At 39.2% G+C, this 27,425-nt stretch overlaps 1 protein-coding gene across 13 annotated transcripts in view; it reads right to left on the bottom strand.

The window, feature by feature from the left end:
* NFIA (nuclear factor I A) overlaps positions 1-27,425 on the bottom strand; it is a 251,913-nt gene that overhangs the window by 38,559 nt on the left and 185,929 nt on the right. For 4 of the 13 annotated variants that reach the window (XM_051796575.1, XM_051796558.1, XM_051796580.1 and 1 more), the window contains 4 exons: positions 24,874-24,960; positions 23,797-23,835; positions 15,229-15,357; positions 2,309-2,487 (listed from right to left, as the gene is read on the bottom strand). In XM_051796575.1, the coding sequence (XP_051652535.1) occupies positions 2,309-2,487; positions 15,229-15,357; positions 23,797-23,835; positions 24,874-24,960 (434 nt within the window). The remainder of the gene's footprint in view (positions 1-2,308; positions 2,488-15,228; positions 15,358-23,796; positions 23,836-24,873; positions 24,961-27,425) is intronic. The other 9 variants (XM_051796620.1, XM_051796599.1, XM_051796658.1 and 6 more) reach the window with 7 other exon arrangements.

Genomic DNA, 27,425 nt, shown 5'->3' with positions numbered 1-27,425 from the left:
GAAATGTCCTGGATTAAATTCTGCTCCTCTTTACATTTCCTGCAGCACTAAGCCATGCTCAGTGAGAGGTGAAGCTGGATTTTTGACCCCAGCTCCCCAGTTTCGTGCCTCTGTTATCCCCTTGGGATATCAGTGCCTAGGATTCGAGTGTAAATTTCTTGAAGATACTGCTCATTAAGAGAAAAAACAAGCATTTTTGGTGGTCTTAAAAGTCATGCTGATATCTTATTACAGGAAAATGAATGAGTATATTTTAAAATAATTGCTCTCCCACATCTCTCTTGAGTTAGTAATAGTGTACCTCATGTTTTAGTTGCCATTAGGATTATATGGAAAAATGACCGGACTTAGAACTGCTTCATTTTACACATTGGGAAAAAAACACCCTCCCCTCTAGTCTGGGATGTGGTCGGTCACAGGCTGAAGGGGTTGAGCTATACAAGTGTGGTCTTTCAATTAATCACCAGAAAAATGTGTTCATAAGTAAAAGTGTTTTCAAGTATCACAAAAACAAGAAGCAGGCTTAGAAAAACATGCCGACCCTTCCCCCAGCTTTATTAAGTTTACATTTTAAATGTAACTCAGCCTGGACACTTGAAAACCATACAGATAGATGCCAAATACCATTACAAAGAGAAAGTAGGACAGGCTGTGAATCAGGTGTTCCATTTTAGTGACAAAAATGATGAGATCATTTTCGACAGCACTGTGCAAATTGATCTTACTGCAGTTCTTCTGGCACTGAGCATTGGCTTTTCCATTGATGATAAAAGCTCAGCTTTAAACACAGATCCATATTCTAAGTACTGCTAAAGAAAATAATATTTTAATTCCTGTTATGGTTTCCATTAGCCTGAATTACTGGGGACAAAATACTCATCCTGGCAAAGCACTTGGGACCTTATTCTCATTTCACCTGTTTTGGCACTGACAAAAAGCCTTAAAGTTGTGGAGGTGCAAATCACACTTGTGGTAGAGCAAAAATGGTTGAGGGCATAAATAAGACTCAAATTCATCTGCATTTTACTTAACAGCACTCCCACAGACTTCAAAGACTGCAGTTACTAGTGTTTGCAGCAAGAAGCAATCCTTCAGGGATATTTATTTTTCTAACATCCAACACCTTTAATAAACTAATATATTAGTGACATCTCTCAAACACTATCTTGTCTCCCAATTAGGTCCCTTTCCTGCCAAGAAGACCCCTGCTGCATGTTCATTGTGAGTGTGCTAACAGTTCATAATGCTGAATGGTTTGGGATAAATTAAGCAAATGAATACTCAAGGAAAAAGAAAAGCACTGTATTGATTTGTTGTCTAGACATAAATGTATCTGCTAACATATTGCAGACATTATTCAAAGCCAGGACTAGATGGAATAAGTAGAGTCAGTTTTTCTGCTGGGGAAAGGAAAACACTGAGAACAATACAGCTTATTAAATAAATGTAATAAATTAGATGCTAATAATTAAACTAATTCTCATTAACACTTTCAGTTGTACGTATGTCAGGAGAGAAACAGTAATTTTGCCAGTTATTACTTCATTGGCTGGAAAAAGTTACATGCATTACATTTCATGAAATATTCAGAGCATTATTTTAGACTTGATTTACATAAAATTTATAAATTCTGTATTCAATTGGAATGCTATTTCAATAATAGCAAGATGATTCACTTTATTTGATTAAAAAAATGAAAATGGTTATTTGAAGCTTTGGAACTCTGCTTAATTTTTCATAGAGATAAGGGGAAAAGATAACTGCTTACAGAAATAACAAACCATAATAAACTGTACTTTTAACATCTTGAGTTCAAGTACTGGTCAACTTGATCTAAAGTGCTATAAGGCAGTATTTTTTTTTTAATGAACTTAGCTGATCTGAAACATCTGTTTCTCACCCTCCCTTTTCCTGCTCCATCCCCCCCACTCTCCCCTGAACTTCAAAAATAATTAATAAAAATTATTCTATCTTCATATTTGGTTAACCCTGGTTGCACAAGGGTTACAACATATGCAGCAAAGTCATTTGTGGGGGGACCTAGAAGGTCACTGTAGCACCAGCTTCTCTGACAGTTTAAGCTAATTTTACCACAATGTGGTCGAGTGGTTTTTTGGGGAGGTTTCATGTTGTTTTTTAAAATACTTTTGCAGTAGCAGCATATTTTTAATTTTTTTTTTCCTTCCAGCAACTATTCCAGGTGTGCTTCTGCACGCAACATACTGTTAAAATAACCCCATAAATAATCCCATGGTTAATTTTTTACATAGGACAAACACTTCTGAAGAAAGAAAAACGGCTTCCTTACATTTAGGAACCCCACCTGTCCAGCCTGCTGACCAGCGTCGGGGCAGACAAGTTGGACAAACTCTTTCAGAGTCTCCTGAGGATGATAGCGGATTGCTGGGTGTGAGAAGTATGGCCCAGGCTGTTGAATAATGGGTGATGTTGGAAAATGAAGAGTCGATGGTGTTGCATGTGGACTTGCTATAGGAAAGAAAACAAAGACGTTATATAGAGTTTTGCCTTCGGAAAATAAAACAGTTTAAATCTACTATTGTTTTATTTTTAGTCTTTCTTTCTTTTATTTTTTTTTAATGTACAGTGTTTTTTATACATCGGATCTTCACAATTAATATATTAGACCACATTGTGTCCTACACTCACTCCATCTACATCTTGGAAGCAAATGGAGCCAGACATTTTGAAGGATTTTCTGTATTTTTAGTGGACACGTATAAAGGATCCAGCAGTCCTTTGTGAGACTGAAAACTATTCATCACCTTAAGAGCAGCCCTCATCAATCAGGCAATAAAAAAATGGGAGATTAGGGTTGATTTAATTGACATTTCATGTAACTTGGATTTGCACATATGAATCCATTTTATATTGTATATAAATGGTCGATAATTTAAAGATGGTCTAACGTTTCTTGTTGTTGGGGTTTTTTTCCCACCTCAGTTTAGAAACATTTAAGTAACGTGTTTTCATCTAATAAACATGCACAAAGTGGCGAGATTGTTTGGAAAACTACATTTACATTTCCCCTGAATAATGTTAGCCTCAAATCTTCAGCAAGACCCCAGCTTGCATTCAGGGATGAAGTTTAATTTGGTGAATTTATGGGCCAACAAGCCAGCTGGAAAATGTACTCCAGAGAAGGTGCAGAGGTGTGATGTACACAAACCCATTGGCAATGACCGATTTTACCCTCAGCTGATTTCAGCAGAACTACAAGTGCAGCTGAAGAGCCTTCTGCTCTCCTGCATTATGTGACACCTTTGCCCAGTTCCTTGGCCTTCAAAATGTATGGAGTTGGACCCTTGTTAGTCAACAGTGTTTTCCACTGTTGTTGTCACCATGAGGTAGCAAGTGCTGCCACTTACAGTGCCATGAATTGTCCCTTTCCCCTCTAAAATGAGAATTCACTCTTCTTTTAGAATGACCAATTAATCTGGTGTGCACAAGGTCATCTGTAAATCACAGTTTATTTCTCACCAAACAGTCATTGTTATGTTCCTGTTGCTCCCTTGGCATGTTATCCTAGGAATCTTTGAGGGGTGTCCATGTGCATAGACTGCACTTGTACACCACACATAACCATTAGATAAAGGCTATGCAGGGGAGGGAATATCCTACAGAAACTCATGTGTTGGCTTTGAAGTACGTTAAATATACAAGAGGGAAAAAAAAAGCCTTTGGTACTTCCAGAAAAATTGGAGAGATGCAGGAAAGTTGACTAAAATCAAACAGAAATGAGCAAACATTCATTTCATGATGAATGTTATGAAAAACCTTCAGTTAAATAAAAGCTAAAATCTGCTTCTTACTCTTGTTCATTGCCAGTTTAATAATATGACACTTTATTAATAATTTTTTTCTTAAGCATTATTAAACCATTAGCAAACTCAAGAGCCTGAAGATGTGGATAAAACATCTGAGACAGCAGCAAGGAAACTACTGCATTACCCTGTAAACATTCATTAAGGGTTGGCTGGGCAGCACTTCTATGCTCTTCCTTCTCCATGATGGGATAGGAATGATTGCTTTGATGCCACCCCCAAAAAGAGCTGCACTCATGTCAGGGGTGCTGGTATGGGATGGATGTGAAGGTCTTGCTCTTGCCGTGAAAAGCACTCCTGTATCCATGTTAACTCCACAGATCTGCTCCCCTTACTACTGCTCACAACAGAGAGAGAAACACACACTAAATGTGTGCTAATAAATGGGAAAACACCACAGAAAGCAAGCATAGAGATGAGAAGCCAAAAGACACGCAGCCTTCAGCTGTCTCTGGTGGAAGCAGATGGATATCCAGAGAAACTCCTTGGAAAGCACGGGCTATACCTATCTTATAACACCTAGATATCGTGACATGTGGGCTGAGCTGAAAAACAGTGTCTTCCCACAGCTGTGCCAGGTCTGCAACGCTGCACTTGGGAAAAGGAAACAAGAAGCAGCATATCCCACACTCCTCGTTATGGAAATGTTGACAGCTATTCCATGGCCAAGGCAAACACCTGTCTACCCAGCCTGTTCAACCTGTCTGCACATCTGGGCTTATCTCCTGTGTTTTTTACAAACCTTGTTAATTATTTCTTATTCACTTTTTAGACAAATAGTTTTGTTTGAGTTTGCATCTTAAATCACAGTATATTTGAAAACTCTTTAGATAAAGAACCCAAATCTTCAAAGGAAGAAATAAAGGCTGTTTTCCTGTCCCCAAACTCCTGGGAGAGGCTGTAACTTTGAAGTCTGCTATTAAAGGTAGAGATAATGGGGAATTCCCCTTAGGAACTCTGGGTGTCTACCATGGAGCCAATTATTAGAGTCAACAGAGAACTAAGCAGAACTAACGGTGTCTAAGGAGTTGTTCATCTTATCCCAAAACAGACTCCTACCTTTGACTGGACTTCACTGACCACACTGACTGGTTCACTGGTGGATGTGCAAGGAGCCCACTGGTACTGCTCTGAGGTAGATACCTCCAGTCTATGTACACACCTTCATTTAGGTGAATCCTACCTAAAGTGGCAGCCTCTGATCTCACCTACACCAACCCCTGAGGTGGAACCACTTTAATGACACTCACGTCAGAGCCACTTCAGAGGTATGAAGATACTATAACCTATTCCAGGAAACAACAGTCATTTTAGAGCTCCTCAAAACATTTTGCCAGGAATATTGCTTCAACTGAAGCTGTCAGCAAGTGTTTTGATGACTACAACAAAATTTTTATTATCATACAATATTTCTATCTTTTTTTAATATCAAATATATTCTTCCTCTCTTTCTTCCTATCTCCTCTTGTAGTTTCCCCTTTCCTTGTGTGTCAAATGGAATATGAAGGATGAAGATAAAAGTGAGAAATAAAAATTTATGTGGTAAACATCTAATTTTGTAAAAAAATAGATTGGGATTTAAAAAATATTTTTTAAAAATTTCCTTTTAGTATCAGCTCTTTTAAGACTATTTGAAATTGTTATGCAACTGCACTGTCGTTCGTACACATCTGGGAACAAACTCATTCCTATTCTTTCTCTGGATGAAAAGGAGATAGGCCTGAGACCACACTGTATTTAGCTTTTCCAAGGTGTGGGTCTTCATTTAATAATTTGATTTGCTCTAAGAAAGATAAAAGAAATATCCACTGGTATGTAAGTAGTGAGTCTTTCTCTGTTGCCTTGACTTCCTCAGCATGTGAGGGTAGAAAACAAAGTGGAAATCACGTGTCACTGATCTTCCCAAAGAGAGAGAGAAGAAAAATGAATGCAGAAATAAGCAGTAATAATTCAGCAAAGTAAAGTGCTGCAAAAAGGAGAAAGTGGTTCCTCTTCAGAGTCTTGGCTAATTCCACAGCACAGCTGAGGGCTTTCTGCTGACCACAGGAAGGACTGGGGGAAGGAAACCAGACCAAATAGCCATCAGTCTGTGCCATACAGTGACATGGAGGGGTCATTTTCTTCTTGGCATAAGAAGTAATGAGTGGAATACAGATCTCCAAAAGGTTTGTTTTTGCAGCTTCTGACTGGGAAATACCAAATTTCTCAAGAGGCAAAAGGAGGGGCTGTTTGGTGAGAGGAAAAATCCACTACTATTAAACTGATCAACATTCCAAATGTGCCTGCCTGATACTAGAGAGAGGGAATTAAATGCTTAAGTCTAAAAACTGCTGGCCCAGATACAGACCATTACTCTGATGGTTGTGTTGTGGTCAGCAACTCTGGTGAGTGCAAAACTGACTGCTCAAACAAGTTCTGAGCACAGAACACAACCATGTTTCCAAATATAGGAATCCCCACAAATATTTTGAATCAGTTAAAGCATGAGAGGTAATACAGAACAGGTTGCTATTTTCCTTATTTGCCTCTAAAATGCCATGATCTTCAGAAACTCTTAACAAAAATGATAGTCATTAATTCCAAATACCACACCTACGCTGATGCAAATGGTCCCGTGTATGAGAAGAGGTTCCTACTACTTCTTATGGAGTATTACAAGTCTTAATCAGTGATTGTAAATTCTTTGAGATCTTCAAATGGAAGATAAAATAGGTCTTTGTCTATTATTTATTTACTTATTGACTTATTATTTATGTATCCCTAAGCAGCTCCATCCTGCCAAACCATATTTCTCCTGGCGTCTTTCAGCCTGTGACATTTATATTTTATTATTGACCTCAGTAAATGACATAAAATATAAGTTCTACAACCTATGAAAAGATGTGTATTCCAGATCAGAACTTCATTTTACCTGCTGTAGGTACAGAGGAGTTGGACTATCTGGTGTTATTAAATCTGTTATTTTGTGTGGGGGTTGAAGGTAGGAGTTATCCTTCCATCTCAAGGCAAGCATAAATATTTCAAAGCACACATGATTCTAATTCCATTGAAGCTCGTCTGAAACATCCCAGACTTTTTATTGAAAATGAGATGATAATGTATGGTGGCCTGCAACAGATATACCAGTATTTTAAAACTACGACTATTGGGCCAAGTAATTATGCAGTACAGCTGTTGTGTGCTATACTGGATTCTTCAGTGTTTTATGAGCTTGTGGAGCTGTGCAGCACAGAAGTCAGAGGGTTTTTCAGAACGCTGAATTCAAATGTCTGATTATGCAGGTCTGTCTTGTCTTTTCCCTTCTTGATTTGTAGTAGCCAATAACAAAATAAGTAATGGATAAAATAAGCTTCACTTATTGATTAGGTGAGCACTGCATATGGCTGAGGCTATGAAGAAGTGCCAAAATTGTGAATTTTGTTCAACTGAGTGATCAGATAATAAAAAATAAGTTAATTTGAAGCAGGTTATAGTTTTCTTCAGATATTTAGTACTCTGGAACAAAGGAGCAGTCCTGATAAAGAGGAGTGGGATCTTTGTTCCCAGGGAGTGCTCACTGATGTGGTAAAAGGATGTTGGGATCGCACCTGCAGTGCTCAGATTTCTCCACCACCACAGCCCAACATATGGGGGGACATATTGGTCCATCCACCTTCCATCTCCTCTTCCAAAAAGCCTTGCCAACCCCTTCAAGTCCAGATGACTGGATAAAATTGCTTTCTTCATAAAGTCGTTTGAAGTCTTTGTAAAGGTCACTTAGTGTTGCTCAGGAAAAGGCTACCATCACCCTGCACCCCTTGCCTGCTCTAAGGAGGGCTGGGAATCAAAATCACTGTTCCTTCACAGGCCCATGGTTCATCAGACCAGGAGAACAGTGCATCAGCTTCACTAGGGCACAGTGCTCAGATATCTCCTCTATAAAGTGATAATTAAGTTTACTAATACTTCATTAAACATTGATCAGCCTTCCTAGAAATAGTAACATTAGAATCATAATGAAACAGGATCGTTTTTATCAGCTTGTTTTTGAGGCCATTATAATTGGCTTCATTACAATTAAGAAAGTATTTTTTTAAAAGTCATTTCCCTGGAAATGTTAGAGAACAGTTTGTTCTGCTAGTGGTTTCCACGTCAGGCTTCTAAGTTGCTTTAACTCCCTGTGTGCTGTAAGCTTTTTCCTACCATTCCAGTGTTGCCATTATGCGAGATATATCCCACCCTTTGTACCCCAAAGGTACTTATTCTGAAAATTGACCATATTAGAGTACTAATTGGCTAAGCCACCATGCTGGCTGATGTGAAATGCTTTCAAACACCATGAAACAGCTGTGTTTATCGGAAATATGAAGAGTGACTTTTTAATAAGGAGATCTGGCAATAATCCAAATTTGTTGAAAGGAACTTACACTTCTGTGTATAATACAATACAAGAGGTAAAGAATGGAAGCCTAAAACAATAGCTTTAAGCCCCCAGATTTTGGTGATGAAAGCAGTTACCCAAACAAGAAAAAAAAATAATTAAGAAACTTGGGCTGGGATTTGCAGAGGTCCTGAGAGAATTCATTAACTGCTTTTGAATTTCAATGGGAGCTGTGTCCCTATAACTCTTTCAAAGGTTTCTGAAAGTCCCCATTTTTCTTACTGCCCATTAGGGACAGATTTTAGGGTGATAAATGTAGAGAAATAGCTTACTCAGGTTAGCAAGAACTTGCCTTTACCTAAATACTGAGCTGCTGAGGGTAAGATGACCAGTCCTAGGATGAGCCCTTTGAGGGGAAATCACAGCACTGGAAAACTTAAATATTGTTTAAGTCCCATAATGGTGCAAAGGGGTTGTTTGGCAACATGTCTGTTGGGGCCATGGATGAGCTAAATTCAAACTGATCCTGTGTCACATTCCCATTTGCACTGACAAGGCTGAGAAATCATGGGGCTGTAGAACAAAAATAGGCTTTACCCTCTTAGCATGGGTAAAATTTAGATATCGCTGATATTTTCTCCCACATGTAGACAAACATAGATGAAAAATTTAAAATATAATACACACAGCTGACCAATGCAAGAGATATACAAATACCCTAAATAGGATTGATGGAGGAGCTGTTCCTGTCCATGAATATCAAAAAGAAGGGCTGAATTGTAGAATATCCATCTCTCAGCTCCAGAAGTCAAGTGCAGGTGGTCAGCTAAGCACTGTTGAAAAAACAGACCCATGGTATCCCCAAATCAGGGCTGGCTCTCAGCCCCTTTCTGCTGCTCTGAGTGGTACAAGGCACCTGGACCCTTTGTTCAGAAACACTCTTTCTGTAAGAAATTTTGCAGTAGCAAATGGGAGGCAGAAGTACATTTTGCCAAGACCCACGGAGTTCCTTGCAAAAGGAAAATATGCTGAAAGCTGTGTTTGAGCTCAGGGTTGAGCTCTGGACTGCTGAGTAGTACAGGCTGCATTTGAAAACCTGTAGAGCTGAACTGAGCACTTGTTCCAGATTCTGGCATGGGCAGGGGGCCAGTTAAGTTTGCTATTTTGAGCAGATTGTTTTAAAACATGTCAGAATTCTACTGCCTTTGAGAGATCAGAATACTATAGAATTGATTACATCGGGACAGAAATAAAACTCATACCTATAGAAAGCACTCCTCCCTTACAAGACTATAGCTAGGGGTCAAAAACCCCCTAATTTAACGTATTCATAGAATTCCCGCATCACATCAAATGCTGTCAACTTGTGCATATTATTATTGCTTTTAATACACATGATGTATTCTCATATATTCTCATCATAAGATAAAAACTGCTGCTAGGAAAATATATCATGTCTTTCTTATAATGAAATGCAGTTGATAAGTTTACAATAGAAATGTAAATTCTCTTAAAAACTGCAACCTTTATGTGTGTGATGATATAATTCTGCTTTGATACTAAAAAGGGCATGGTAATGGAATCTGTGACTTTGGAGTGATATATTGCTGTTAAGTTAATAGGACTCCACATTCCCATTTCTAATATCAGTGTTTTTTCCCCCCTTTCATTCTGTAGATGGTAAGCTGATACTACATAAACATTGTTAAAGCTATAGTTCCACGCTACAGTAATTCACTTAACTTTAACATGATTTATGGTTCTGTCAATAAAGGAGGTTGAAAATCCAGAGCTCTGATGCTTAAACATGGGTCCCATATTTAAAGTAATAATGTGCTTTTTGTGTGTGTCTGAAGCTAGAAGAATTTAGCATAACGCAGAGATAAAAATATTATAGTTCACTGCACTGTTTAAAGCATATAGTTTAACTTCACGGATACATCAAAGAGAGCAAAGAAACTGAAGTCAGTGTCAGTAAAAGCATGGGTAAAACACTCTGTTCCTGCAGCACTTTATTTTTATATAATTTTTTAGGGATGCATGAAATCCTATTAGTATTTTTAACACTCCCCTTTTTTCGTTCTTTTGCTCAGTTAGATCAGCTCCTTTTGTCAGGATGAGTTTAAATCTGGGTCCACTGTGTTAATCACCCCCCTTTCTTCTTTCTGGCACTTACCCTCCAGGCATTTTGCCTCTTTAGGAGATTAAGCGACCAAGTCATCTTGTTGCTCTAACATGTCCTCACTGGAGCAACATATTAACACAACTCCACTGCAAAAGAGCCCTCTTTAGAAGTTTGCTGCAGGGATGACAAATTAACCCAGCATGGTGTCCCACACATCTATCTCAGTACAAATTATTAGTGTAATAGAGCTTTTAGTTATGCATTTATCTAGTAATTATTGAATGGTTATACAAAATGAAGCTGAGCAATCACGGCCCTTTATGAGGCGGGCTCGGTGGGTGGTCTTATAGTTAATTTAGGATAGGACTGTCTAAGCAGTTCACTCACACACAAATTAGCTGAACAGCCTGCTCCTTTAAATATTTCCTATGTCACAGGCTAACTCTTTACAATACAACAAAGGTAGAGTTTTAATTACACGGTTCCTGACTTTTGTTTAGCTGAAGCTTTAACCGTTTGCAAACCTCCCTCCCTGTCCTCCCTGCCTGGGCATTGCAGTCGGTGGCAATTTGGGGACCGTGTCATTGCTAAACCCTGACCTTGAGGCCATCTGTTAGAAACTGCTTTTCCTTCAACACCAGATTATTGCAAACTGAGTGGAGAAAATCAAAATCTTCTCCTACACAGTCAGCTATCCTGACATTGTAAACTGCAACATGTAAACTCATCTGATGGGCAGCATTGTGCTATTTATGGCTTCACCTCAACTTTCTCACCCTTGTGGTGTGACTCTCTCCTCTTTTGGCTATCTGACATTACCATCCCTTGATCTGAGGTGTCTGCATCAAAATGAAGTTGCACCACTTTGTTTTTGTCAAAATTCAAAGGAAAGTAGAAGGTTACACCAGTCTGCCAGCTGACAGCACCGAGGAGCAGCCACTGAGAGTTGTACAGAACAGGATATTACAAAATGTCTTTTTACACTGTGCAGCAGGAATTATCACTTTGATTCACTTGAAGCTGGTTGACAGGACAGCGAACAGGCACTGATACTTTGGTGACCCAGTCGAGAATTTAGATAGAGAAGGGCACAATATCTTTCCAGATATGTGACATAAAGTTTTTGCCACTTTGGCACGAACAGAGAGTACTGTCCTGCAGTGTTTCCCTGGCAGCCCTTGTCCTGATAAAAGTCTCAATGGCGATGGTAATTATGGAGAAATTAATATAATGGAAACCAGTCCACTGGTTGACTTTCATTCCTTCTTCTTTCTGCTCACACACCCACTTCCTCGGATTCTTCCCTTTGTGCTGTATTTCTTGCCTCTTGTAATTGTGTTTCTCCTTCATTTATCTTCCTAACATACCATCTCATTGTTATATTTTTTTTCTTTACTTGCCTTTTCTTCCTTGCTTTTTGGCTTGCAGGATCCACACTGTCATATTCTGTGGAAATGCTTGAATGCTCTGCAGCACAGGCTGCTGTACATCCTGGGTTTACAAGATCGTGGTCAATTTAACTTTTAGCTCCAGATATAAAGTCACTAGAGTGTAAGTAGCAATACATGGAAGCCTAAAACCACTTATGTAAATACTGCTGTCACCCATGGTATTTAAATCCTTCACTGTCTGGTAAAGAGTTCAAGTGGTCTGGGAAATTTTGTGAGGTGCCAGCAATACACTATGGCTTTGCAATGCTGGAGTGCTGTGGTGAATTACACTGACCACCAAATAATCTAATTTGCAGGTAACAAAAGTATGCTGCGTAGGAGTAAGAGATTTGAGTGCTTGAATGTATTTGAAATAAATTCTAAAACTGATAGTGATGCTAAAGCCACCCTATAGGTGATCAATTTACCATCTGCCAGGCACTGAGTCCTAACCACGCTGGTCCAGAGAAGACATATGGTGCATTCATAGAGTCATGCCCAAAAAACTGCCATCATCAAGTGAGGCTCCATGAATCACTTTGCTAGCTTAGCACCAAAGAAACTTGGATCTTGCCACCATCTGTTGGAACTACTGAGGAGTCACTGAAGCATTGGCATCCATGCGCCAGCACTCACTGCACATCTGGTCCGTTGGTCAGCCAGCTCGGATCCTCTCTGCTGGCTACTGCCCAGCTGGGCCGAGCACTGGCAGCAGCACCAGTGCAGAGAGGAGTTAGTGCACAGCCCTCCAGAACACAGAGCATCCAGACAATTTAATGAGAGCAGAGGTTTTCCAACTGGTTCATTGGATGGAGCATCTCAGAGCTAAGAAATCCTCTTAAGGATCTACTCCTCCTCCAAGGAAGTTTTGTTTCCAGAATGACTCACTTTGGGGATGACTGGGAAGGGCACTCAGTATCCTGGGATACCCCAGCATATGATGTGCACTGTATTCTAAGGGATGTTTGAAAGCGTGTGAAAGATTCGGGAATATTCCTGAGAAGTTATAAATCACTGGTTGTCAATGACAACACCTGCCATGAATAGTCTACAGCTTCTTCTCTGCTATTTTGATCATGCTTTACAAATGCATCTCATACACACATCCAAGTGATAAACTTGCACATATGAACATGAGAAGGATATCGAACCTTCTTGTGATTGTTTGGTTGGCTGAGGAGCTTACTCTGATCTTGACCTACTTACTCACAACTCTTCTCTCTCTGAAATCTCTCTGAAGATTGAAGATTAAATCCTGCTCTTAGTTTTCTGAAGACCCCTCAGAATGACCTGCCACTGACCATTTACATAATGCACCTGTATCCAAAGAGAATGTAACATATGTGTGCTATATCATTTCTGCAGAGGCACAACTTGCAGTAAGTACTGGTGGATATGAATTGCTGAATTATATCCTCTTATACTATTGCATTATACTCTTTATGCTGCCACTTCTGATACCTGAAAAGCTTCTCTCTTGTGCTTACTGTCCCTAAAGTACACTGGAGGCAATGGGATAAAGAACAAAGCTGGATTTGCAGGAAATAATCCATCTCAGTATATTACCCTGTACTAACAGAACGATCATTGTAGCAGAGAAATAAACACAGCCAGTGTGCTTGGAAGAATACTGAGAAGGAATGTCCAAAAAGAACAAAGAATGAAGTCTGAGAGAAGACTTTTCCAGGATGATGACACTTAAAGAAATTCAGAGGGATTTTTTTCCTGAAAATCTGTGAGACTTTGTGAACAATCATAAAATAGAAGATGTTGAAGAAGAACAGTTTTGGTTAACCAGTTAGGAACCACGATGATTAAAAACTGTGCTACTTCTTTATGGAGTTAGTAAAGACATCTCCTTCCAAACAAACAAAATTTGGGACTGTAATAATTGTATTTGCTCTTTCAACTTCTGGCTGCCATTGAATGTTCTTCTCACGTAGCCGATGGATATCCGCCAGTGCACAGAAAAAGTCTTGTGAAAACAGACTGTAGATGAGATTTAAACAAGGCCTCACCAGTGAGATATTTCCTCTTTCAACCACACAAAAATCCGAAACACAGAGGGTCTGAACAGGGGCAGACAGAGGCAGTCAATGATCTTAAAAAATTAGTGGGAGGTAAAACATAGCTAAATAAAGGAAGGTCTATTAACTAATCAATCAACAACCCGAATCTAAAAGGCTGAACTTCTAAAAGACAGGAATTCGGAGTCAGCTGATGTGCACTGAATAGAATGTTAATGGAAGCTTCATATTATTCATACTTATATCACCAATTAGCAAGGCTTTTAAAAGAAGATATATTTACCAGATAGCTCAGATCCAAATTTCAAGGGAAATCTGTACAGAGCTTAGATGCCTAAACATCTTCTGAGGATCTAGGTGTGTGTCTAAGGGTAATGAATAATTTTAATGGATTAACCACAACAAATCAAACTATAATAAGTAGATTTAACAAAGCACAAAACTCCATGAAGTACAGGTCTGATCTTGCTTCAACTCTGTGCAATTCCACCACTTCTCACCACATCACCTGGACTGTGCAGACAAAGAGGCTCCTCCTAGTTTAAGCTGCCCTCAGTAAAAGCACGCTGATGCCAAATAGACATTTCCAAATAATTTCTAGGATGAATTGCTAATATGCCTTTTTATGCTTCACCATTCGACCAATTCCTTAATAATCTTCTCTAAATGAAACAAAATTTTATAGCAGAAAGAAACATGTCACAACCATTCATTCCTATTTTTGTATCTTCCAAAGAGGTTTGTAAGAGGATTCATTCATTTGTGTCTCTTACTGTGCCCAAGTGAGTTCTTTTTCAAATGTGAACTGAGAATTACATTTAGTTTTCTAGGCTAAATGCAAATGCATCTTTCTAACAAAAATGTATAAGCACATCTAGACCCAGAGGACACCTCTTTTACTTGGAAAGTCAGTCAGAAGAGTACTGGGAGGAAAACCAGCCAAAGCATTGAAGGAATCAACTTCAAAGGAGTCCCCTAACAAGGCGGTTCTTCGGCACACTGACACCAACAGCACGAGAATAAACAACTGGCAGAAGGAAAGCCACAGTGCTGGAAGACAGGCGAGGGTCAGAAATGATGGATGGGTCCCTGTCTCAAGCAGTTGGACTGAATCAACGTGATGAATGGTCACAAGCAGAAGACACTCTCTGCAACACATCCTGTCCCTTTCCCCACCCTCTTCAAATAAAACCCTAAGCCCCCAGAAACCAGCGTTTCCACCTTAGGCACTTTCGAGTGGACATCAGGAGCTTGCCTAAAGAGCCCAGCCTAACAAAACCAAACTCTAGACACCTAAATCCTCAGGGTTCTCAAGGTTCTGAGCACAGCCTCTGTCTGGGCAGGTCACAGGTGGTGATGGCTTTCCATGGAGAGGCGCTGGGATGGACACTGGGTGCCGTGGCACATGTTTAAGCTGCCTGGGGGCTCTTGGGTAAAGCCTCACCTCTGGGTCCTGTAATGACAGGTCGATGGTGCTGTGTGAAAGCCGTTCCAAGGGAGGAGGTCTGCGAAGGCGAGGGACTGCTGAAACCAGACTTCTCTGACTTCTTTAATGTAGTTGGCGATGGCATTCCTGGCAAGAATGATTGATAAGTGCAATTTAATAATGCTAGGTCATGGAACGACAGCCTATGCATTGTGAAAGGGGGTGCAGAAGCAGCTAGACACACTTAAAGGACAAACGAAGCGAACACAACAGCAAGCTGAAAGCTCACTTTTATTTGTGGTCTTTTTGAAGGCAGAAGCAGCCATGGTTTGCTCTGAGCCATGAGTACTAAAAGGCAGCCATATTTTTCTTATAAATCTGAAATATGGATAGGATGCAGCTTATTATTGCTACTGAAACCTACTCTGCTTTATTTTTAGAAATGGGTAATAGCTGGAGCATTTGGATTTTTACAGGTTTTTTATGAGTTCTGTCTTTCACTCGTTGGTTTAGTAGATTATTGCAAATGGATCTTTTAAATGTGCTGCACGACTCAAGGCACAACTAGAGAATGAAGTTTTCTGAGTTCAAATTCTGCCTCCCCTTACTCTCTTGACTTCAAAGGTATTTGAAAGTAATATATTTATGTGCTTCTCTTTTGCTTTCAATTTTTTTTAAAGGGTGAATGGTATTTTTGTCTTGATATTAAAAGCCGCACTAGAATTATTTCAGAGTTGTATAATGCCCTTGAACTATATCAAAGGCTTCCAACGAAAATCAGAGTTAAGTTGTCACTGGGTGAAACCTCTGCCATGGACAGGCAGAAATGGTGTGATGCTAATCTGACCAGTTTGGTATTAGAATAACTCCTGTTGATGCCATGTCAAGCCATTGGCATCAAAGAAATTATTGGAATTAATATATTTCAACAGGCTTTTAAAATCCAAGATTTTTCTTTGTATGGTTGATGTTTGGATAAAAGAATATCACAGTATATAGATGAAAAGTATGAATGTGTCAGTACTAGTCTCTATATTTTTATAGCTCTAGAGGCGTCTGGTTATTCTGATTATCTGCACATTTTCTGAAAACTCCTAATTTCCAGTATATACAGATCATCAGGCATTTTGCACATCTGTAGGTATATAACAAAGGTGCGGAATGGTTGAGATTTCAGGTGCAAAAGCAAAATATCAGATAACGTGGAAGTTGAACTTCCACTAGCAAAGTCATTCGACTTTATTTCCAACTTTGTATTTTATAGAACTTAATTGTTAAAAAGTAAAGAGAGAGGCCTGGACAATATTATCTCTGGGCAATATTATTAACTTTATATTTAATAACACTAGTTTTATAGTCCCTGGGATGTTGATTGCAATAAGCAGGAGCCTTCTTGTACTTTATATGCTGCACTGCTGGGTCTTAATGGTTTCAGTGAGGCTTTGCAGTTTATATTTCTGAAAGTTAAATAAAGTAAGGGAATGGTTCGAGTTCCAGTGTTGTACTTGAAGCTTTTTCCCTCAAAACTGTTTGCTACAGGGTTTGCTGTCGTGGTGGCTTTTTCCTCACAGCAGGAAAGGTTACAGACTTAACCTTTTAAAAATAAAAGTTTAGAACTGACTATTGTGCAAAAAAAATATCGGGCTGGGTTTGGTTTTTTTCTTCATATTTGTCTTAAGGACTTTGGAGTAGGGACAAAAGAAAAGATTGGTTCAGTCGAGGGGGAAGAGAGAAAAGGAGACTGAACTAAGGTGTCTTGATGAAATATTCCAATGCAGCCTGATGAATTTCTGCTCCAATAGCATGTTTGGATGTAACAGTTATTGAATGTCCATATTCAGGACAAGGACACTCAAAGGAATTAACGGTGCTGTTGACCCAGATTTCCTTATGATGGAAGAACTAGGGATGGAAACACCAAACGAGTGTCAAACCCAGTCCCAAGTGCAAAATAGCATGGACGGTCCAAGAATATATATACAGGGAAGGTCACAGTAAAATATGCCAGCATGTGAGTGCTCCAACTGCAAGGTTGGGCAGCAAGGGTCCAGGTAGGACATGAGTTACTTGTGCCCTGGGCAAGCATAGAAGGAGTGGAAGGAGTAAGATCTCCAAGTCTGTGCACTGTATGGTTCAGCTGGCTCATGAACTCCCTGCTTTCCCCATATCCTCTGGCTGCAAACCCTCTTCAGGATTATGGGAAAGATAATAAAGCTTCTAAAAAAGTAAAATAGCTTTTCTTTTGCCCCTGTGTTAAAAAACCTGCATGACTCACCTAAATCATGGTAGGAAAAGGGGCAGAGAGGCAGTGGAACATGGTTTAAAGCTGTAGCAAGTTCATGTGATTGTGTCCAAACACTGGAACTTCAGGAGCTGCAATGAAGCTGATGAATGACCTTGAGTGTGACAGTGCTGAGCAGTGTCATGTGCATATAGGGATGGGTTTCATAAGGTTGAGGCAGCTGTTTTCATGTGAAAATACAGATTTTAATGTAACATTATGCTGTAAAATTGTGTAGAAAGACAAATTGAAGCACTGATAATTGTTACTACTTTTGTTCTATTTGTTTGTTATCATTCTGATTGCCATTATTATCACAAGTTTGGTTTATTTATTTATTTATTTCGGGGTATTTTGAGATGTATTGGTTTGGAACAGTCCAACTATACCATATTTTTGTTTTGTTTGGGGTTTGTAATGACACATTTTATTTTGAGTGATCACATCCATCAGATCTCAAGAAAAAAATGGCTGCTTCCTAGTTCAGAAGAATATGCAAACAGGAGCTTAATTACATCACTTAATATTGACCAAGAGAAAGAAGAAGATGAGCTTGCCAGCTCATTTCCAAAGCATGTTTTGTCCTTTAAGAGGGGAGAGGATGACAGAAAGTTAGGCAGTGCAAAGCAATTAGCATCATTCACATTTTATGTTGCGCTAGCATGGTGCTCTAGCAGCAAAATTCAAACATTCTTTGAATGGGTTAATAAAAGAAGAAATACAGTCGGCATGCAAGAAAAAGGTTTCCAAGAACAAGCCAAAATATGTCCCATTCTTCTAAATTTATCACAGCCATGTCACATTATCCTTGAGACTGCCAGGAATGTCAATTTTTTTGCAATTTAAAAAAAAATATCTCATTTAGCACCATATGTTTGGTTAATGTGCCTGATATATCCTGCGTATTCTTTAGTCCATCCATTTCTAATACTCATTTTCTTCTTTTTTTTCTCCCCTTGCTAAGCCATATGTTACAATGCTGGTCATTCTATCGAAGCTCCTTTCAGGAGCTGAGAGAGAGGGAACTCTGGTTTAATCACCCAGAAAAGCTTCAAATACTACAAGTCTCACTTAGGTGAGCAGTCTCAGCACTTGAGTTAGTTGTAGGTGCCTGGTGCCTATGAAAATTAGGCCACCTGTGAGATGGCATGGTGTATATTAACAGCTACGAGGCAGGAACTAAGGTAAAGAACTAAATATGGAATTAGGTGTTTAATTTTTGGCACCCATGTTTGAGACTCTTGGCTAGTTTTAAAGGTCTTCTGTTTCATATCTAATGAGTTTTAACACATTTAGTGGTCCCCAGCCTGCAGCGTCCCCTCCTGTGTTGCTCAGGGATGCAGGAAATTAAAAAGTTAAAGCTGAAGGTACCCTGGGCAGAGCTGGGGATGCATCCCAGGAGGATGCTGCTGCCTTGCACGGCTTTCCTCAGCATTGTTCCCGAGAGCCAATGGATATTGGGGACCACTGCTCTGAACATCAGATTTCAGCACTTCACAGGACCCCAAGGAAGGGGTAGTGCCAACTCTAAGGACACCTCTGAGTCCCTGTTCTCCTCTCTCTGCTCTCTGGTGCAGGGTAGCAACAAATTACAACATCCCCCAGCCCATCTCAGCTGCGCTGGCCGGTGAATAGGGAATGGAGCCAAGGATCCTCCCCGTTCCCTGCCTCTTTCTATCCATCTGCTCTGAACAAGGAATAAACAAGAACAGCCAGAACACAACGGCTGGGTAACCCAGGTGGGGTTTAAGTGTGTTCCTTACTATTCTGTGGATAGTACTGTTGTCCAAATCACAGTCACACCTGGCACTTTTAGGGAACACAGATTTCAGAATCCAGGTCTGAGTCTCCTCTGAATGTTATTTAGAGTGCGGGAGAAGAAAATCAGACTTAGTCTATTTTCATCTTATAGCAGCTTTTAACTACAGAAAAAATGGGAAAGTTAATTACTAAATAAAAAAAGAAAATAAAGGGATTTTTGGAAGAAAGCGCAGATGGAAGCCTGAGTGGGTGTGTTACTTTAACTTACTGTACTTGTGTTCATGTGATTCTATATGTATGCCAAACATATATGGTCTTGGCCTGCTCCCATTAACTTGAATCTGCTTTATTCACTGGACAGAGGGAACCAGATCAAAGACCATGATGGTGCTAAATGGAACAAGATGTGTACTTTCGTATTTTTTTTCCAAAAGGAAATATTAATTTGACATTGGTTTTTCAGTTGAAAAGAATTTTAATTGCAGTACACAATAAGCAGAAAATTCAGACAACAATAATCTTGAAACTGTTAGCAGCGTTATATTTCTATCAAGGAATTTGTGTGCCTTTTCAACATTAGAGCTTTCTGAATTTTCATTAATTTGGCATTTCCCTAAACACACAAGTTATTTTGTTCATTCCACATCATGCATCACACCCTTCTGCTCAATGCATAATGCAAGCGTAAATGGGATCCTTGTCCTTGGGAGACTCTGGTTACTGGAGCCATTGCACAGATGTTGAAGTCCCGTAGTAAGACTTTGGAAAACTCTGCACTTCGCAAACCTCCAGCCCAAGTTTAATCAGTGAGTGCACAGGAATACTTCATGTTCCTCATCTTCTAAGGGGCACTGGAGCATTGTGGTGGGTTTAATTCCTCTACCTCCTTACGTTTGCCAGTACTAGAAACGCACCACATAAGAGTCTTCCTTGAGTACAGCTAAAGATCTTCAAATGTTCATGTATGAGGCTGATATATATTTAAATGGACCAGAAAATGATGCGTGAGAATTGAATGCACAAATCCTTCCCAGAACAAATAAATATCTGTGAACCTCTTTTCCATGTACCTATGTGCCTTACTAACAGAGGGACTGAAATTAGAATTAACTTTGATGGAGTGAATGGAGTCACAGCAAGAGGAGAACAATACCTTTTCTATCCAAATCTATAGCTGTATTTATACCTGTATATATATATCTATCTCTATCTCTATATATACATATATAGCCAATTTCACTCCATTAACAACTACCATTATTCTGCCTGCACACATCTTAAACAAAAACTCCATCTCTTGTTAGCCACATTGGTAGACCAGCTCATATATTTACCTCCAAAGACAAATTTTGGATAATTACCCCAATATTCCCACTACACTCTTGAAGGAGATTTTGTAACAAAAGCTATGAATGAAATAGGGTCTGGATCTTCCTTCTCAAGGCACACTAGGAAAAGGAATCACGGAAGCTCAGATATCATCAGGTGGACCATGAACTCAACAACATGCAGAACAAATAGATGATGCAGAAAAACAAGTTGGCTGTTGAAATAAAAACCTGATACATGGGAAGAATTTTTCAAGGAATTTTCATCCTTCTGTGCAAATTATTCCAGCAATTTCACTGAAATCAGTATCAACAAAAATGCTGATCAGCTGCTATATTTTTTTTTTCCTGGGGAATCCTTAATTTCAAGCTTCTTGAAATGTTGATGGCTACAGTCCTGCCAGTTATAGTAAGTCTGTTCTGCTTAGTGCTGCGCAAACTTTGTCATCAGCCGAGATACAATCACACTAACTGCCATCCATCAGTTTACTGTATTAATTGCTCCAGTATACACAAAATACAACACAGATGGAAATTCACTCATCCTAATGAAGTGCTCTTTAGTTTCTACGTTCTGAATGGATACTGGCTCCCCTGGTTGCATTCGGAGTTGCCATGATCACTGATTAACTACCTGCCAGCGAGCACCTCGCTTCACAAGGCTAAATCCAGCTTAATAAACAGTGATTTTACAGAAGAAAAATGAAAGCTCCCCCTCTATCCACTTATCAAACTACTGCATATGCATCACCAACACACACAACCAGTTTCCTCAGAACTCGACATCTGACAGATCATCAGGAAAACAGAGCTAATCTATCCGTACCCATCAACATCGTATCATAGGTGACTGCCAGATACTTAAGAAGCCATCCAAAAGAAATGTCACAACTCTTTTTCAAGACACTACAAAAGAAATGTTCCAAATAAAATAAAGCAAATGCACGTACAAGTAAATGAGCCAAAGAACTTAATAAAAAGAGATTGATTAAAATGAGGACCAGAATGTTCAAAAAGGACTGAGAGAGAGAGAGGTGCCAAAGGCGCATTAAATGGATTCAATGGTTTGAGGTTTTAAATGCTTTTGGACTCCTCAGCAATTTTTAGCCAAAAATGATAATTCAAGTTAGAATCAAAATTCTGATGTCACTTAGGGAAAAAGGAGGTTGAAATTTCTCCTTCGTAAGTGAGCACTAATCCACTTACAAAGGAGAAATATCAATTTATACTGATGGAAAACTTTGCCTACAGAATTTTAAGGTCGAGCACTACAATATTGCCCATTATTTTAAAATTCCACCTCATTAAAGTCTGTCTTAAATTGTTTGGTACAACGTTCCCATAGAGTGTATTACCTTATCTGTTTGTATCTGTGTTTACAGCATCATCTGGATATGTTTTAGATCACTTAAGTTAGGCTTCATTCCTGCTCTGTCACCCAAGCAGTTCTTTCAATAACTAATAAACTAGTACTAAACATCCTACCAATTTCTTAAAAATATAATTCAATGAGTTTTACATTTAAAAACTTTAATGAGAAGTGTAATAAACAGCAGGATAACAGTTCAATTTTCCCTTTGATTTAAGGTTAGCTTTGGCATCATTTTGCATTGTATAAATATATATTGCAAGAAGAATAAAAAAAAAAGGCTAATGACGTCTTTAGACATCTCGTCTAAAATTCATGACTACATTTGTTTCATTTCAAATGCTACTTGAGAGTTTTTCAGCATACTTGGCAGATTAGATATAGCAGCAGGGACAAACTGCAGCCATCCATAGGAGAATATACCTTTATGTGGGTGCTTTGGGGATGGAACATCTATAGCTGCAAGGCAAAAAATGCCATCATAAATTTGGATGGCATTTACAAAGCCCTCTAAAAAGTCTTTGCATATGATTATAGCTGAGGTATGATATTTTTGCAAGTAAAGGACCCAGAATAGATTTATGTTTCAACTATATCTTCCTGGGATGCATATGGATGCTAAATTGCAAGTGATACTAAAGGGAATTTTAGTAACTGAAGAGGACGGAGTAGAATTTTTGGGGTTTATTTATTTATTTAATTTCCTCAAAAATCGTTTGCTCATTATTTGCATGTCATCAAACGATCATTGGCTACTCAGGCTATATATAACAATGATGGCTGCAAAACGCCCCAGGCATGAGATGGAGATGGGTAAATATGCAGATTTTTTCGACTTGTGACCTCAGTTACTGCATGGTAATGTTTTCAAATGACTTTTATGATGACAAGACTAAGTTTGGTGCTAATATTGGTTTTGAAGATTTAATCAGTGTACACTGCCATTGAACATGTGCTTTAATTAATAAAAAGCTGTGGTCAGGATTAAAAGTAGCTCAGATAATTTACCACGGACTGTAAAGTCACCTGATTTCTGCACAATTTGAGGTGAAGAGTTTATAGGTTATTCCAAAGAAAGAAAATGTTGCAAACTGAATTCACATGCATTGTACCAACAGATTTATAATTTGACAGCTCAGGAGTGTACTCATGGAACTGTTATGTTTTGCTATATGGTAGTTCTTGGTGTTTTTACCATCTGAGTTTGAGAGTCACAGGACTGAAAAGTCATATTATTTCTCCATAACACCAAAAATAATTTGTAGGTGACACACAACTGTTGCGCTCTTTACTGGGAAGTGCCCATTTCCAGTTGCACACCGGTGAGTCCCCACTGGAATGGCACTGCAGACCTGCCACCACCAGTTCCCAGGCAGCAGAGACTGAAACTGCTTTCCAACAGGTGAGTTCTCAGACAGGTGAAGAAATCAGGCTCACTTTTCTGCATTCCCAGTGGCTTTAGGATTCTGGGATAGAAGACAGAGCACAGCAGTTTGGCTTTGGCATCATTTCCAGAAGAGCCGTGGATGGCCATGCTGCTCATGTGAGCTGCCCAACACCTCTCTCACCCATGGAACAAGTGAAAACACACCTGACAGAGAGGCAGAGGGCTCCCAGGGAAAATCTCCCTGCAAGTTCCATGAAAACAGGCACAGGAAGGGCAGAGGTGACATGTAAGTGCTCCCTCCAGCGCTGTCACTCTGGCAAAGTGCTCGGCAAGAGCTCTGTCCTTACTAGACACTGGAGAATCCACACGAGAGGGACACCTGGTACATCCCCCCAACCAACACAACATGTCTGTGTACCGAGAACAAGAGCATTGGCATTGTTTGAATAAGCACACCCACCATGTAGTGCTCCGCGGTGTTCGGGGTTTCTTAGATATCCTGATTTTATAAAAGAAAGTAAAAGAAGAAAAAAGAAACAAGGTGAGAGAGAACACTATCATATTTTGTAGCAAGCAGGATACTGTGTGAAATCTTGGCCCAGTGAAGTGATAAAGGGGAAGCTTTCAGTTTGCTTAAGGGAAAACTTACAAGCAAATAGTAAAATTACCAAATACCACATTGCAGAAAATGGGTGCATTTAGGTTCAATTAAGCTGTAAAAAGGAAAATGGCACTTTAGCTTGCAAAAATGAAGGGACAGAGGGAGCTATCAGAAGCAACTTTACAAGATTTGTATGCATGAGGATGCTGCTTCACTGGACCAAGAAAGCTACAGTATGGGACAGGATTTTTCTTTTATCAGACACTTTGCTATATAGCTTTGTCGAACCTCAGAAACTCCTGCTCTGGCATTATGAAATAATCCTACATAACTTGATCTCATGAGCTTAGGAACACAGAAAAATAGCCATGCCAAATCAGATTACAGAGATCCACCTAGTCCAGAATCCTCTCACTGACAGTGGGAACTAATGGATGCCTAGAAAAGAGTAAAAGACCAGGGAAAGCATACAGTGATAATTCTCCAAAACACTCTCCCAATGATTTTGTGATTCAAGGACTTCTAGGACAAAGTTGATATCACGGTATTGAAGCTGCTCGAATCCAAATGCACAGATTTACATTCCCCCCTCCTCCCCATTTTTGGATTTCTACCCCCATGAGATTTCTACTAGTCACACAGAAAAGGTTTCACAGTTTGGTGCTGGCAAGTCCAGCGTTCTTGCCACTAACTCGGAATGAGCTAACAGCTTTCCAGTCCAATGATGTTATGTGTATAAGAGCATCCAACACTTTTTCCTACGTAAAAAAGTGACATGTGTGCTGAGGTGCTCTAAGTGTAAATACTTTGGGAGATTTGATTTTTTTTTTTTATAAAAAAAAAGCAAGAATCTGGCTGTAAATTGATATTAACATTTTTCAGTATATGTGTAAAACACATGTTTCAGAAGAATAGAAGAGAGAAACTGTCACTCACTGGGAAGCTTTAGAGCTATCTGGCTCCCTGGGAAACTGCATGCAACTATTCTGGTGTCCAAGGGTTTGACCAGTGAGTTTCCTCTTCCTGCAAAGAATGAATGCAGAAGTAATAGAAAGTCTGAGGGGGAAGATTTTAGCAAATGGCTAAAGATAATCCTATTCTGCCCACTCCAGCAGGTAGGAAGCAGGTGGTGGTGGAAAAAAAGGGTGGGAAAGGAGAAATGCCTCTGTTGCCCTCCCAGCAGCTGGCACAGGGAAGGGCAGGAGACTAAACTAGGAGAGACCCGCACCCTCGCAGCTCAGCCCTCTGAAATCCCTTTGTGATGCTGCAGTGACATGCAACGATGCCGACAGGTCATCCCAGTCCCAGCACTGCCACACAACGTCAGGACGTTCTGCTCTGATTCTCCGGGGTCTTGCTGTGACTCCCTTTCAGGACAGAGCACGGCTCACCGGCACTCGGGGATTGAAACTCAGCACACTGGGCTGGCGCGGCTTCATTAATGCTGCCACCAGCAACACAAAAATCCCATATTCCCAGACAGGAACACTGGCTTCTCAAGCATCCTGCTTGTTTTAACATCCACTTTTCAGAGGAGTTTTTAGAAAGTTTTAATTTTCTAATCAAATTGGTGCCTACACGTGAATTTTTTACTCCATTTATTAAAAGAATCAGTAAAAGTAGGGTTCTAAAAAAAAAAGCTTATCCTTACATTTTTATGGCATATTGACTTTGTAAGAGTCTACAGGCAGGAGTGATATATCAGGGAGTCCCTATAACTTTACTTAAAGCAAAAAATTAGAAAGTGATCAAAAAGTTTTATAGAGGAGAGCAGAAACATAATTTTAAGCCTCTTAAAATTGCCTGGACTGTGAAATCAAGTAATGAACACTAGAAAAGGATCTGTCAGCTGGAATCAAAGCTTAGACTAGTCAGCATTTTCTTCCTAAACCTTATTATGGCAAAGATTTTTCATCTCTGCACTCTGTTCAGCCCAACAAATAAACTGACTTGACCTCCACCTGTTACCCGGTGAAGTCCCCTGTCATCTCCGACTAAACCCTATTCTTTTCCTTCAAAGCCCTCGGCACCACTGAGAAGGTGGGAAGACACAGCTGTGCACTGACTCAAATTGATACCAGTTCATAACCAGACAGCGTTTCACAGTACAAATTACAAGCAACAGAAGAGAGAAAAAAAAAAAAGGAAAAAAAATGTAGTGCCAATGAATTCTGGAAGGGGGCAACATTTTTCATCCATTTAACAATGAGATTTTCATAAAAAGAAGGTTTTTTTATTTTTTTTTTTTTTGTGTGTGTGATATTACGGACTAGCATTTGAGGCAAGAAACATTTTGCTTATGCCATAACAATGAACCTATGCTAACACCACATAGGAAGGACTGAAGAACATAACGGAAGCTATTTGTGCTGCTTTTATATTTCATAAGTTGAATGCATTAAACTGCTTCAAAGAGGTTCAGCTCCAATTGCACATAGGTTTCTAGACTTAGGAACAAGTCACAGCTATATAATGCAACATTGCTAAATAAAAAAATTTAAATATTATGAAACACAGAACAGCAAGATATGTCATAAGGAAACCCATAAAGCTACAGCAGTCATTTCTTCAAATATATCATTGTGGTAAAACCATGTAAGAAGCTTTCTAACACAAAGACATATCAGAAAAAGCCATTTCATATAAAGTTGGACTTCTCTGGGTGATTAATGCTACGTTCAACAAAGGAGACAGTGTCTGTCTAATTACATTAAATACTTATCTTCTAGGGATTGGCAGGGTGTTTCTGCTCAATGTCACTTTTCATGACAATGTAATGATAGATCCGTTTACTTACCAGTGCCATTAGCAAAAATTGTACTGTTTTCTCAACTGCCCTCATATCATGAAAATATTTGATTAACATACTGCAGCTTATCTAATACTTTAAGCAACATATTCTGCATAGTTTTCTCTCTATTAAAAGAACAAGATTACAGCTTGTAAAATTTTTATTGCACTCACACAAAAATAAATGAATAATGTGTGATATAGTTCAAGTATCTTACTAGTTCACAGAACAGGTTTATTTGATTTAAAATATTAACTTGTACTTAAAATATTAAGATTTGGGGGGAAACAAGCAAACAAACAAAGTCAGTACTCTGAGGCACTGCTTCCCATCCAGACTTTAGTTATTATTTCCTTTTCATTTCAGCACATCTTTTGAAACTTTTAATACCTTGGGGAAAAAAAAAAAAAAGAAAAAAAAGCTTTCATTCCTTTGCTGAAAAATAGATATGGCCATCTCCCAAGTCTTTAAAATTCACCACATCGTGAACTGACTCTTCGGAGTGCTACTGTGCCAACATCCAGCAAACAATAACTCTCTGGAAGAGTGTACCCAGCCAAGGCAGTTTATATAGTAACAAGATAATTTCATAAACTTATATTGAAGAGCAAGGCTGTGATGTAACATTCTAGCAGTATATATCAGCTACCTGATATTTACTAACAAGGTTAAACTCCTATCTGTTTGTGTCAGCACT

The sequence above is a fragment of the Manacus candei genome, unplaced genomic scaffold (assembly GCF_025592945.1).
Source record: "Manacus candei isolate 608988 ecotype Guabito, Panama unplaced genomic scaffold, ASM2559294v1 h1tg000005l, whole genome shotgun sequence".
Taxonomy (NCBI): domain Eukaryota; kingdom Metazoa; phylum Chordata; class Aves; order Passeriformes; family Pipridae; genus Manacus; species Manacus candei.
This window is presented reverse-complemented; position numbering and strand designations above follow the sequence as displayed.